This window comes from Mus caroli, chromosome 5 (assembly GCF_900094665.2).
Source record: "Mus caroli chromosome 5, CAROLI_EIJ_v1.1, whole genome shotgun sequence".
NCBI lineage: Eukaryota > Metazoa > Chordata > Mammalia > Rodentia > Muridae > Mus > Mus caroli.
In genome coordinates this window covers 6,043,194-6,058,318 of record NC_034574.1, presented here as the reverse complement: position 1 = coordinate 6,058,318, position 15,125 = coordinate 6,043,194, and the positions used below count along the sequence as shown (strand labels likewise).

At 38.4% G+C, this 15,125-nt stretch overlaps 1 protein-coding gene across 2 annotated transcripts in view; it reads left to right on the top strand.

The window, feature by feature from the left end:
- Grm3 (glutamate metabotropic receptor 3) overlaps window positions 1-15,125 on the top strand; it is a 230,194-nt gene that overhangs the window by 191,514 nt on the left and 23,555 nt on the right. For both annotated transcript variants that reach the window (XM_021162993.2, XM_029477445.1), the window contains exon 4: window positions 11,359-12,425. In XM_021162993.2, the coding sequence (XP_021018652.1) occupies window positions 11,359-12,425 (1,067 nt within the window). The remainder of the gene's footprint in view (window positions 1-11,358; window positions 12,426-15,125) is intronic.

The window sequence follows — 15,125 nt, the reverse complement described above, 5'->3', positions numbered from 1 at the left end:
GATGATAGATAGATAGATGATAGATAGATAGATAGATAGATAAATAAATAGATACATAGATAGATAGATAGATGATAGATAGATAGATAGATAGATAGATGATAGTAGATAAATTCTTGAAAATCAAATTTAAAAGAAAAAAAACCAACATAGGTGAGAGTGCAAAACGCACTTCCTGAAGAGCTACTCCACAGTGTCCTTTCTCCCTGGAACTGCGCTACAGGTGGTCATCAGTTGCCATGTTGGTAGTGAGAATCAACCCAGGCCCTCTGGAGGAACAGACAGTGCTGCTAAACACTGAGCCATCTCTCCAGCCCTCAGTGGTTTCATAAAAGCTTCTGTGGCTGTCTGCTTGGAGAAGCTTGCTACAGGCACCTTGTGGCTCATAGTAGCATTCTGTGTTTATAATTACGTCATGTTAACAGTGTCCAGGACGCAGCACTTCTATATCAACCATCAGTGAGCGGCAAATAAAAGTTGTCTCACCCAAGTTGACGAGGCAGCTGTAGTATAGAGTTCCCCACTGGCCACTGTATCCTAAAGGGCCCCATTTAGATTGTGACCTACTTGTCCTCAGCAATAATCCCTCAATGCATCCTGTTTGGAAATCATACTTTTTTTTTCTTTTGGTTTTCTACTCCTTTATTGTCTCCCAGATCATCCACTCATCTACTCAAACTTAGGAATTTCATAGAAGCATACAATGTACTTTGATTGTATTCATAGCACATTATATGATAAAACACTACAGAATGTGAACCAAGCAGCCAGACAGGCACGGTGGTGTATATCTGAAATCCCAGCACCCAGACAGCTAAGCCAGCAGAATTGAGAGTTTGAGGCCAATTTGGGCTCTGTAATCAGACTCAGTCTCAGACGAATAAAATAACAGGAGCTAACTATATCTTCTCATCAATGCATGAATAAATTTCACAAAATTCTAACAAAACGATATTCAGTACCAACTAATACGTTACGATATCATCATTTAAATAAGCTTCAATATCAGGCAAAAATAGCCTGTGGTTGTTAGAGGGCGAATTACATTTTCCTTCCTAAAAGCTATGTTAAATTCATGGCCCTGCTTCTTCAGAATATGACCTTATTTGGAAACAGACTCTTAAGATTATAACCAAGTTAAGATGAGTTCATTAGTGTGGACACAAATCTAATATGACTAGCTTCCTTATAGAAAGGGAAGTTTGGTCACAAATAGAGAGGTATAAGAGGAGCATGCTGTTTTGTTTCTAATCTGAGTGATGGATCTATAGGAAAGGCACCAGAGATTTCAGGGAAACTACCCCACCTAGAAGAGAGGGTTTAAACAGATCCCCCTACACAGCCCTCTGGAAAAATAAAGTCTGCTAACCCTTGGCTTCAGACAACTGTGAAGTACTAAATCTCAGCCATTTCAAACAACCCATTGTGCTGTTTTGTTACAGCAAGTTTAGCATGCTGATACACTTAGCTCAGAGGTTAAAATAGTGGCTATCCTTGAAGAAGAGAAGAGTCAAGTGCTAGCTAGGAACAGGAGCAAAGACATCTTGATTGCTGAGGCCAGCCAGCGGCTCACATGTCCGGGTTCGAGCCTGGAAGGCATCTTGGAATCTGGAAGAAAAGAGGGAATCTAGGCAGCGAGAGAAAGGATGTAGCTAAGTCAAGATTCTGATCAAAGCTCAATTTTAATATCCGGGAACACGGGCTTATAAAGAAGGGGGAGGGGCCCATTCCCGCCAAATCATCTTCGGAGTCCAGCTGCAGGTGACCACGTGTATACTCTGGAACAGCTAGGCAGCAGGTAGCAGCAGTGGGAGTGGCAGAACGATAGGGTGGCAGGCTCCGCCCCCGGTGATCTAGTGATAACAGTCAAACCTGTTCAGCCTGATTTCAGGCTGGGGGGGGGGGGGAGGTTACATTGATAGTCACTTGTAGTGAACTAATTTTATACTTCATATTATTATATTTTAGTGAAAGGATTTGTAACTAAGCACCCTTTAAAAGCAGATACAAAAGAGTCATTGTCTACACAATGAAGAGATCAAGAGTCTGGTGAAAAGGGTAGAAAAATCATGCTGGTAGCATCAGCTCACTTGAAGGTGGACCCTAACCAGTGAGTAACCACTCTGATAGAGCTACAATGAGCAAAATCCTAGGCAGGTGATCTCTGAGACAGCCCTCAGACTGGGGATGTGGTCCCACCGTTTGGCACCTGTTGCTGCTTTCTCTCTATGCCTGTCTCTCCATTCTCATTCTTGGTCTAATGTTTGATTGCTCCCTCCTGAATTGAGCTCATACAACACCATGAAGGCTAGAGAGAAAGCCTGCGAAACCCTTCCCGGAAGCCTCTCCAGGCTAACTCTTTAGAAGAACTGATGAGGGAATCCCATTCAAAACTTCCTGTCACTCAGTGTCTTTCTTCAGACGCTGAGTTTCACTGTGAAGGTTCTAGTTGAACATCCCCCACATGGGAAACTGAGTCCAGTGCAACGTGGCCCTGGACCCCAGATGGACCCTGAGAACTGCTTCAGCATTTCTGTTCCTCCTCAGAATTCCTGGCAGCCACAGTTTCAGTCGTTTCTAAACTTGCTTCGTAGAGTCTGTTTGCTCTAGCCAAAGGAGTTTGGCTTCTTCACCTCTGACCTCTACCATGATCTGTGGAGGGAGATGGCGTTTTCTCTTCTTAACCTTATCTTTGCTGCAATTCACTAGATAGGTCTACAGCCACTTACGTGAGGATCCAGTTGTAAATTTAGAGCCATGTTGCTGTCAGTAGTTTTTGCGATCTTAATAGTATTTACCAATGTGAGCCTGGGCAGTGCAAACAATGTTGTCTTTACTGAAGGCCTCATAAGAGCCATAATTACCTTACCTTAATTGGAGGAGTGTGTGTGTGTGTGTGTGTGTGTGTGAGAGAGAGAGAGAGAGAGAGACAGAGACAGAGACAGAGACAGAGACAGAGAGAGATATCAGGAATGAATAAGTTTAATTTTCTCTTACCATTTCCCTGTGATATTTCTAAGAATTAGACTTGACTCATCTCTACCAAATGAGTCCTAGGAGGGCTGGTTACCTTGATACTTAAACGTTCAAATAAATCCACGTGGAACTGGGGTCAGTACTAATTGGTTAGTGAGCTACTCCAAAAACCATTATCTTGACCTGAGGCCAGAGCAGTGTCTGAAATTGAAGAATTGACTTTGCAGCATTAGAGAAAGGCTGTGATGGCTTGAAAAGGAGTAGAGCCCATAGATTCATGTGTTTGAATTCTTGGCCATGAGGAGTGGCACTGTTAGGAGGTGTGGCCCTACTGAAGGAGGCATGGCCTTGTTAGAGGAAGTTTGCTGCTGTAGAGGTGGGACTATGAGCTCTTAAATGCTTATCCCATCTCCTTTTGGCTGCCTTCAGATCAAGAACTATCAGCTCTTCCAGCACTATGTCTGCCTGAATGCTGACATGCTTCCCACCATGATGATAATGGACTGAACCTCTGAGATTGTAAGCTCAGTCCCAACGAAATGTTTTTCTTTATAAGAGTTGCCATGACCGTGGTGTCTCTTCACAGCAAGGAAAACTCTAACGATGTCAGAGGAAGAAGCAGCTGGAGATTGGGTGTAGGAACAGGTAGTGTGTCTTAAAAGAACAAAAAGCAAAAAAAAAGGTATTCCATCTTCCTATGTGTTATTCTCTCCCTTCGTTTATTCTGGATTCTTTCATGCTGCTGCAATACCAAGGAAAGGTGACATGGTTTATTTTTCCATGTCGCATAGCACTTACTCCCCTGGTGAGAACCCACTTGAGAAATAGCAAACTGCCCAGTTTTCCCACACTAAAGAACTATGCAATTGATTGCCAGAGAATTGTGGCTCCAGTTCACCTCATCTTAACTATCTCCCCAATGAGTCATTTGACCTGGAGTCAACTCTAACTGTATCCGGAAGGTGACAGAAACAATACACAAGGGCTTCAGCTCTTCTGCTACTCAGTCACTTCAATTCTGCAGAGTTCATTTGCCTCACTCCCCAGGCCAATGTTGTATTTGAAATTATCGTGCTAGGAAAAGACTGACCCCACGTGAGGCATACTGGCCAGATGTGGTTCTCCTTTGTCTTCTAGGATCTCTTTTGCTCTTTATCAGGCTATGGAAGTAGCATTGTAGATTTCAAATTAAGGATCAGGGTGCTTCTGACAGTGGATTTTTTTGTTAGGATTTATAAAGTAGTCATTTGAAGGACCCTCTGGTGATTTCTATATTTAAAGAATTTAGACATTAAATCATATTTTGCCATATTTTATTGTTTAACAAATTTAGGAAATGTAAATTGTTATCGAGAAATCACTTCTACTAAGGACATGGATACATATACATACACATACAAATACACACACACACATATATATACATATACACAGAAAAGTCCACCAATTATCTTTGTTTAGGCATAACACCATTTTCAACAACTTTTTAAAATACTTGCAATATTTTCATAATTATTTACCTTACAAATGTTTTTGGCTGGTCTTCCTTAACTATCTCATTTAGTTGTATAACTTCTTATCAAAATTAAGTATGCACATATTGATGTGAATACAGCACACTTAACAATACCTTCTCTTCCCTCACTTTCCTCAGGCACAGTCCACCACCCACAGCTGTGTACTCCTCTATTCATCCTCTCTTCCTGGAAAACAAATTGATCTACTACTTAATTGTACTTCCTTCTTTCCTTCTAACACTTTGGCCAAAGTAGGAGAGTTTTCTCATATTCATCTTTCAATGCTTGCACTATTTGCTATGTCATTTTGCAAAGCTGATCCTGTGTGTGCCTGTAGGTTTGTATGTTTTCAGGTATGTGTGGGTGTGTGGGTGTGTGTGTGTGTATGGAGGGTGGATGCACACATGTGGAGTCCAGAGAATAACCTTAGGTGTCATTCCTCAGAAGCTGTCGACTGTGTGTTTTTGAGCAGGCTCTCTCACTAACAACATTACTTCTTGTTCTCTGCATTTTCTTTTAGAAGGCTTTCCTATTTGTTTCATGAGGTGATTGCCTAGAGCATATTTGAATATGTAATATACCCACAGAGTTCAAAATCTAACCTGTAAACTAAAAACATTCCTTTCACCTTTGACACTCATCTCCTAGCCAAAGTACCCACTGTTCTGAGTTATTCTTGAGTTCCTCTACACATAGAAAAGAAAAAGGAGCAGATCACTGTATGTTCCCCACCCCATAAAATATAGGTGATCCAACATTTTGTTTTTCACACAAAACAATGCAACTCATAGGGTTTTTCCTAATATGTACATACTGCATGTCCTCATACATGTCCTTATGCTCACATCTGTGTAACATTTTTATTATTATTCATGAACCTAACTGATGAATGACTGAGTCAGTTTCAAGTATTTCTGTTACAAATTAAATTAACCCTTCAGTAAACATATAGCCAAAATGATATGTAGAATGCATTCTACCAATGGAAATTGCAAAGCCAATTTGGATGCATCTATAAGTTAAAAAAAAAAAGAACCAATTGCTGTCCTTTTGAGATATACTAACTCATACACATAAAAGCAGAACAAGAGAGATTTTTGCCTGAGTATGGTCTTATTAGTAGAGCATATTAGAAATGAGAAATGGTTTTATTGTGCATATTGGTGTCCTATTACAACTGAAACAAATCACCAAAAACTGGTGATTTGTAGAGACTAGGAGTTAGACTGTCTGGTGTGCAGAAACATGGGAGAAGGCCACGGCTAGGTAATTAAGATTGTTGGTTTCTTCTACACCCTTCTGACTTCTATCAAAAGGCTGGCAGCTTAAAACAAAGGTCATTAGATACTTTTGTCCCTCCAGCAGTGTCACTCCTGATGAACTGGCTCAACAAGTTCAAGGCCAGATCAGGAAATGTCACACAACAGTTGCTGGCGAATCTATCTATCTTTCTTCATACTGACCAACCCTAAATTAGGGGAGGAAAATTCTTCAGAGGTTTTTAAAGACCTCAGGCCTAAAGAAAAATGGGATTTCTTTGCTTTGCAAGAGGGTCTTTTTCTCTGTGAGTCTGTAGCATGTGTGTTTCCTCATATATATGCCTTTCAACTACTGATGCTACCTGCTGGCTGCACTGTTAAGAGATTTCTCCTCTGCAGCTACCTGTTGAACTCAAGATATTTCTTCCTGCCTTTTAATTCTTTAAATAGTAGAGAAAAATTAACCTGATCAAGACACTTAGACTCTGTCAATGTAAAGAAACCTAATTTTATTTCTAACATTTCTAGAGGCTAGATGTCCAAATTGATTTCACTGGTATAAAAGCAATACATTCAGAGTTCACTTACCTCTTGGGGACACCCACAGAAGAATCCGTTTCTCTTCCTTCCAGTTGTTATAGCCCACCCATATTGGCATCTCTTTTAAAGCCAACAGTGGTGAGCTTCATCTTTTGTACTTGTCACCCAGAAACTGCCTCCGATGATCCTCCAACATTTCTGGTCTGTGTCAGTAACAGTGGGCTCACCCATATAAGGCAAAGTGTTCTTACGTCAGATAAAAGAAATCTTAATTCCATTTCCTCTCTGTTGTCTGGTATAACAGTGTAGCAGCGAGTTTAGCTACTCTACTTTGGCTCCCAGTGGGCTGTGCACTTCCAGCCACCTGCCCAAGAACATTTTGGATCCATGAATGAAACACACACACACACACACACACACATACACACACTACTTAATTTTAATATGCCATGACTAGCTCAAGGCTGGGAGTTCTAATCATCTACCTGGTTATCATAGATTTTTCCCTTGGATACTCCTGACTCAACACTCTGTAAATCTATGATTTATCTTTGCTGCCCTGTTCCTTCTGGTGGCTCCCCAGTGTTTGCTGCCCAAGACGCTTCGGAGGAGCCCTTTCAGGGGCCACATTTCTTCTCACCTACATTTCAGATGATTTTCATTTTGCAGCTGTAAATCTGATCAGTATTCCTCAGCATCGTGGTGATTCTCTGTCTGTTCCTCTCTCCCTCACCCTAGCTGCAAAAAGCTAAGGTTCCTACCCCATCTCCCTTTGCCCAAGCATTGGCTGCTGGCATCTTTATTGATCGACCAAAACCCAACTGGGGACAAGGACCTTTACAATTTGGATACCACACAGATCCCCAATTAAATCAATGCATTAGAACCAATGTCCAACATAACAGGGGCTTTGCACTTAGGTTGTGAACATCTTCGAAGGACTATTATTCTACTTTTGATCTTTGCATTTTTTTCAGTAATTTGACCAATGTTGAATATATTTTCATATGTTTCAGAAAATTAGATTTTCCTTGTGGTAAAATAACTGTTCATATTTTTGAATATTTTATGGACTATAATGATCCGTTTTACATTACAAATCAGTATATTATTTCTATCAAATTATATCTATTTGAATTTTGCAGTATCATTTCTCACTTATGCTCCAGTGTTATTCATATGTATTGGTTTTGGAACTTTGCATATGTGCACATATGTGGGGTGCATGTGTATGTATATGAGGAAACATGTGTATGTATGTGTATACGTGTGTATAGAGGTCAAAGACCAACCAAGGTTCATCAAGAACCATCCAACTTGTTATTTAAGACACAGATATTCTCACTGGGACCTGGGGCACACCCATTAAGCTAAGCTGGCTGACCAGTGCATCATTAATATCCTCCCACCTCCACCTCTCCAGAACTGAGATTACAAGCTCTACCAGGACGCCCAGATTTTTACACTGTGCTAAGTATTGAAATCGGGTCCTAATGCTTACAAAGCAAATATTATACCAACTGTGCTATCTCTCAGCCTTAATATTTGGAACTTAAAAATCTTGATAGACTTTGGCATAAGTCTTCTTGGTTTTTGGTTGTGTGTGTATATGTGTGTGTGTGTGTGTGTGTGTGTGTGTGTGTTTGTGTGTGTGTGTGTGTATGTATGTATGTTTTCAGTAACCTTTACAAAGGACTTTTTTCACTCTGATATTAATGTTATCTTTTTATTTCTGGAACTTCTATTCCTTTGGTTTTTACATGCAAGGTTTTGATCCTTTCAGAATTTATCTGGGCATAAGTAATGAGATACAGACTTAAATTCATTGTTTTTCAGTTAGTTAAACAGTTACCTAACAATGGGAAATAAAGGGAAATAAATTTCCTTATTTGAGATACCTCCTTTATGATTTATTATGCTGTAGTGGGTCTATTTATGAATATTTTATTCTACTCCCTTGGTTTCTTCATATACCCATAAGTATCATGAGAATAGCAAATCAACCATAATGATGTATGTCTATGAACCACACAGACAGTGATATTCTTCTCTTAAGGTAAAAGTAGACACAAACAGTGTGAAATGGTAAGTATATAGCATACTACCAAAAATGGTGTAAAAATAAAGATCACACTGTCCCTGACTGAGCCTCATGCCAAATGGAAAGTCAGTCTTCAGCTGCATCTTGAAGACAATTTCTTAGTAATTTTATTTGCAATTTATATGCAATATGGAAGTAAGCAGGCTAGATAAGAAGTTGTAAACTGAGTATAATTTCTCTCTTCAACACAACTCTTGCACATCTAAGGTTTAGGGAATATTACAAAATAGTGGACAGAAAGACTGTGAGATCCAGAAGACCAGGAAGTCTGCTATATGTGATTATGTCTCCTATATATGAGAGGGAAACTACACCCATGATACCAAATCAATATGGCTACCAAAACAAGACCCAAATAATAACAACACCAGTTAGACAAGCTAACACCAAAGGAGGAATTCTTAATAGGCTCACTTATAAATAACTATAAATGACAAATGACTCCTGAGAGAGGTAGAATTAGTCTTCTTAGAGATGAAGCCCCCCTCATTGGATATTCAATACCAAGTAGTTAGCCCTGAAATCATATACACACAAGCAATACTATATAGACTTAGCAGTTTGTGTTTATATATTTATAAATGTGTTTATGTATGTGTGTGTGATTGGGTGAATGAGTGTGTGAGTAAGAGAGAGATTATGTGTGTGTATGTGTGTGTGTGTGTGTGTGTGTGTGTGTGTGTGTGTGTGTGTGANAGAGAGAGAGAGAGAGAGAGAGAGAGAGAATATATAATAATAATCAAAGAAAAGGGGACAGGATTTAAAAGAAAGTAGGGGAAGGGCATGCAAAGGCTAAAGAGAAAAGACAAGAAAGAGATTGGGGGGGAGGACAGGGAAAGAAGAAATAATGTAATTATATTTTAATTAAAATGAAAAACTATTAAGTAGAACAGCTTCCCCTCTTAGTTCAATGTAGCTCTATTACTTCAGTGTAATATTTCTGAGACATTTAATAAATGCAAACCATGATGTATTAAGAATAAATTTATTGAAACTCATTTTAGAAGTTATTCATGGTCACAGTGGTCACATGATCAACTACAGCTGGGAAAGAGGAAAAAGTTCAGATGGTCAGAGCAGCTGCTCTCTGGAATTTTCCAAAAACATAGAAAACAGACAGTGTCAAGATTTAGCCTCAGCTTGGAGAGGGGTTCTGAGGAGGGGTATGTTCAGGAGCAGAAGTCAAATAATAGGTACAAGCTGATAGCCTGTGTTCTGCTCAAAACTGCTCTCCAGATAGCTTTGTGAATGGCTCTTGGTTCTGTAGTTTGCTTAAGGTAGCTTTCTGTTTGAGAAGGCTCTCTGCTCAAGACAGCTCTCTCTCATGTTGGGAAAATTCTAAAAGAGCTCTCTAAGCAGTTCTCTCTGGGAAACCCTCTCTTGCAGACCAAAGCCCAGTCTTTTATTTACATACCAATTCAGTCATTTACTCCAGCTTCCCTTTTAATTATCCCATGAACCAGCATTCTATGACCTTTGTGCCTTGATTCTTAGAAATTATAACTAGTACATTTTTTAACATAGCAGTTGAATACAGAGATCTGCCTGCCCTTGTAAGCACTGGAAATAAGCTAGCTAGATGGAACCAATCTCTGAGGTCACTATTTCCACCACACTTGGACCTAAACTAATTCTCTTCCAGGTTGTCCTTGACATCAGAAATCTGCTTGTCTCTGTAAGCACAAACAATAAGTAGCTGGGTGGAATCTTGCCCAGCAATCACAACTCCCTAAATCCCTTTATCTCCTTCCTTAGTATTTTTCTGACAAGGTAGCTCATAGTGCAGCTGCCTCTGTTCGTTTGGGTTCATGAAGCCCCTTGTATAATTCATATTGCATCCTTATATTTAAATAGTTGAGAAATTATGATTTTGAACTCATTTGTTTTCAGAGTTCTTTCCCACAGCCTTAAGAGCTCTCCTGAAAGTCAGCATTTTCCATTTTGCTGAGGAACATACCCTCACCTCCAGGACTCACACTGATTCTAATTATCATGGAGTCATTAACCTTAACAGGAAGAGCATTCCCTGAAGGAAGACCATGAATGTATGTAGATTATTATACAAACAAGCCTTATGTCTAACAATTGTCAATACTCCTGGAGGCCCTTGCCCTGATGCTCTAAAAGTGAGAACTGTGTCACAATGTCCCTTCCACAGTGGCCATGCAAGACTTGGCAGGACAGGATCTAGAACATACCATTGTCTGAGAGCCCCGTTCTCTACACTTAAGGTAATGCCCAGTTGCAAATATTCTACCTACTATTATGCTTATAATATATCTAGCCAAGAACACCAGCACATGGATGCAACCATAGCATTCAAAATGCTGAGAGAAGTGCTGAGTTTGAAGCTAGCCTGAGCTACATAACAACACTATGTGCCAAAAGCTACAGAATTACTCTAAATAAATTTCAACTTTTTCTGTGACTCATCAGAAATATTTAAATGTATGTATTATACATTTATATTAAATCTATTTCAAGGAGAAAATTTCTTCCTATTAATTGTATATTGTCATGAAAATACTTAAGATGGTAAAATTTTTAGTGGTTATACATAAATTAGTATGAAATGAAACATGAAGTTCTGCCTAATATCTGTTATAAAGCTTTAAAGAAAACAACATTTCACATCACACAGAGAACAACTCTGTCTTTGACAATGCTTTTCTGTTGTGTAATACACCCTTTGAAGGCAGCACTGTATTGTGTTCATTATTATCACTGGCACTTGGCACCTGTTAGACACTCAACAATGTGAAGTGAGTAAATTTATGAATACATAAGCACTCTGGAAGCTTTTGATGTGTGGCTTTTGATGGTAAGTGGTAAATTATGTCAACCTTGCTATCTCTAGTTTCTGTTTCTTCAGTTCTGCTGAGCATACACCAAAAGTAATTGACTGATGACATATGAGACACCTAAACAAGTGTTCTTTTCTTTTCTTTCATTCTGTGTATCAAAGCTCCATTCAACCCAAATAAAGGAGCAGACAGCATTGTGAAGTTTGACACTTATGGAGACGGGATGGGAAGATACAACGTGTTCAACTTCCAGCATATAGGTGGAAAGTATTCCTACTTAAAGGTTGGCCACTGGGCAGAAACCTTATATCTAGATGTGGACTCTATCCATTGGTCCCGGAACTCAGTCCCCACTTCCCAGTGCAGTGATCCCTGTGCCCCCAATGAAATGAAAAACATGCAGCCAGGAGATGTTTGCTGCTGGATCTGCATCCCATGTGAGCCCTATGAATACCTGGTTGATGAGTTCACCTGCATGGATTGTGGCCCTGGCCAGTGGCCCACTGCAGACCTATCTGGATGCTACAACCTTCCAGAGGATTACATCAAGTGGGAAGATGCCTGGGCAATAGGCCCAGTCACTATTGCCTGCCTGGGTTTTATGTGTACATGCATAGTCATAACTGTTTTTATCAAGCACAACAACACACCCTTGGTCAAAGCATCAGGTCGAGAACTCTGCTACATCTTGTTATTTGGAGTTAGCCTGTCCTATTGCATGACATTCTTCTTCATTGCTAAGCCATCACCTGTCATCTGTGCATTGCGCCGACTTGGGCTTGGGACCTCCTTTGCCATCTGTTATTCAGCTCTACTGACCAAGACAAACTGCATCGCTCGCATCTTTGATGGGGTCAAGAATGGCGCTCAGAGGCCAAAATTCATCAGCCCCAGTTCTCAGGTTTTTATCTGCCTGGGTTTGATACTGGTGCAAATTGTGATGGTGTCTGTGTGGCTTATCTTGGAGACTCCAGGTACTAGAAGATACACCCTTCCAGAGAAGCGGGAAACAGTCATCCTAAAATGCAATGTCAAAGATTCCAGCATGTTGATCTCTCTGACCTATGACGTGGTTCTGGTGATTCTATGCACTGTGTATGCCTTCAAAACAAGGAAGTGTCCTGAAAACTTCAATGAAGCCAAGTTCATAGGCTTCACCATGTACACCACCTGCATCATCTGGTTGGCATTCCTCCCTATATTTTATGTGACATCAAGTGACTACAGAGTAAGTCTTTGGATGCTTTCTTCTTTTTCTTAGATTGACTTTCTACTTTCCTTTTTATTTATCAATGTTTTGTTGGGTGGAAGGTAGGATGGACTCCTTTTATTTCATTTCAAGGATGAATCAAATAATTACAAATGCCATAATTAACCTCAATGTGATGTGAGAAAATTAATTCACCCTGCTTTAGGACATTTAATTAGCACTTAATTTGTTCAGAGCCATGCAGCAGGCACAGAAGGGAAGATGGCTATAACTGATGGGCCATTCAAGTAGTTTATAATCTAGTGAGGAATAAAACATAATACATACACATAAAAACATCTTAATTAAATTTAAAAGGCAATAGGAAAGAGAATGAGACTTAATCACTAAAACCCCAGTGAGAATACTTAAAATTGAACACAAGAGGCTATCTACAAGAGATGGATCTATAAACTAAAGTACCATTGCAATATTAGGTCAAGATGAGTATAAATCTAAAAGTTTTATTCATGCCTCATTATTTCCCTACAATGGATTAAAATACAATCTATTATGTGTTTCCTAAGCCTTGTTACATATACAAATAAACTGTGCATAACTGTGTGTTGTTGAACAGCTAAAAACTTTATGTATATGTATGGGTAACTTAATTAAGTAATTGTTTATAGTCTTACATATAATTCAAATTTATGGACTTCCATATAATCACCATCTCTTATGGGGGAAATGTCATCATTCCATCATAATTTCCCAGGTTTTTGAGCCTTTCATAAGTTAATTTTACTTCAATAATTCTAATTGTTGTGTCTTCAGTGAGTAATAAGACTTTTTCCTTTTATCTGGCAATTAGTTTTTATTATCTCTATTTTTCAGTCTTCATAGATTTCCACAGGCCTGTTTCCTTGTTATAGCATGATTTCAGAAAATGAAGTAATCCATAGATAATACCTGTTCACAAATCTTCTGTTTACTAGTAATTACAACATTGCCCAAGATCTAGAAACCTGAGTCTCAAAAGGAAAGCACAGCAAATCCAGACCTTAGATAGGGAAAATACAAACAAACAAACAAATACCTTCAAAGGTGTCCATGGCACATCATAGTAAGGATTGTTAATAGCAATACATTGCATTATTGGGTATAAAAAGAGCTTTTTGCATAAATAAGGTAATTATATGAGGTAAAATGTACTTATGAATTTATCATTCTATACTGTTTTCATATTTCAATATGTTATATATGTATATGATTAACCTCAATATATAAGAAGTTTAATTTGTTATGTTTGAAAATATATATAATTATACATAATATGATACATAATATTATATATATTATTTTTGTATAATTATATATGTAGAGTGTGTGTGTGTGTGTATGTGTGTGTGTGTGTATGTATGTACGTGTGTGTAATTTCCACCAACTAAAATAATGTTTTAAAGGACAAAAACAACTAAAGCCTGGGATCCAGAGCCTTACAAAGGCTACTGTCTTTAATTCAAGTTACCACAACTACATGTTTGAAACCTGTGGACTGTATAATAATCAATACTAAGCAGGAATGTAAGTTCAATGTTAGAGTAATGGTCAGATTTTTTTAAATTTTTTTAAGAATGCAACAGTTTTATTAGGAGTGTAGGCATGTCAGGAATATCCAGTTCAGGGAGGCACAGGGCAGAATGGAACACTGGCTCAAGTCCCCCAGATTTTTTTTAATAATCAGATATTTTAAAACAACCTATAAGAAAATTTAAAAACTTTTAAAAAGATAGTATCATGATTCCATGAGCAAAATCAATGGCAAAATATGTAAACCATAAGAGTTTGAAATGTCAGAGTTTTAGAGTAAAATGGAGAAGTATTGTTAATATTGTTAATATTTTTAAAGGCCCTATCCTCAGCATTTGTCCTTATATGTATACCACCCCATGCATCAGCATGGACAACTGATTTTTTTTTAGTGTTGTTACTATATCATCCCTAGTAAACCTACTTTAAAGTATTAAGGATCAAAGCCAGTTGTGGTGATAATTCTGTTGCCCTGGACATCTGAGTTTCAACTTCTCATCTTCTTATCCACAGAAGTGCTGCTTGTTTTTTAAAGTAAAGCAAAAACAAAAACAAAAAGAAACAAAAAAACCAAAACCAAAACAAAACAAACAAAAAAAGTTACCAAAAATAAACTTAAAAAATTTATACAAAATTGATCTTATAGATGTTAGCACTTATCTCTTGTGCCTGAAAGCTTGACTATTCCCCTTGTATGATAGTAATACATTAGAGCATTAACTAGAAAGAACCAGCTGAAGACACAGACGTTCTCCTGCACTGTGGAAGCCAGAATAACTAGAACAATGTGAAAGGAGAAGGTGGAGACCTCAGATGTTATCCTAGAATTCTGATATGGTTCAAGCACAATATGATCCAAATTATCTCATGTTGATGATCTTGAAATTCAAACATGTATACAAAATCTTAAATTATTTTTAAAAATAATTGTCACCTTCATTTAGCTAGGGCCCATTACACAATGTCTTCTATAGAATGAGAAGCAGCCAAGCTTCTGAATTCTATAAGCCAGGCAGAAGAAACCACAAAAACCAATACTTTTATGCAGAAGTGTGTTAGTATAGAAAGATATGGACAACTACAGTTTAATACATAAACATAAGAGTTATTTGATGTAATAGGTTGACCGAGGAGCTAAATTATATAGGA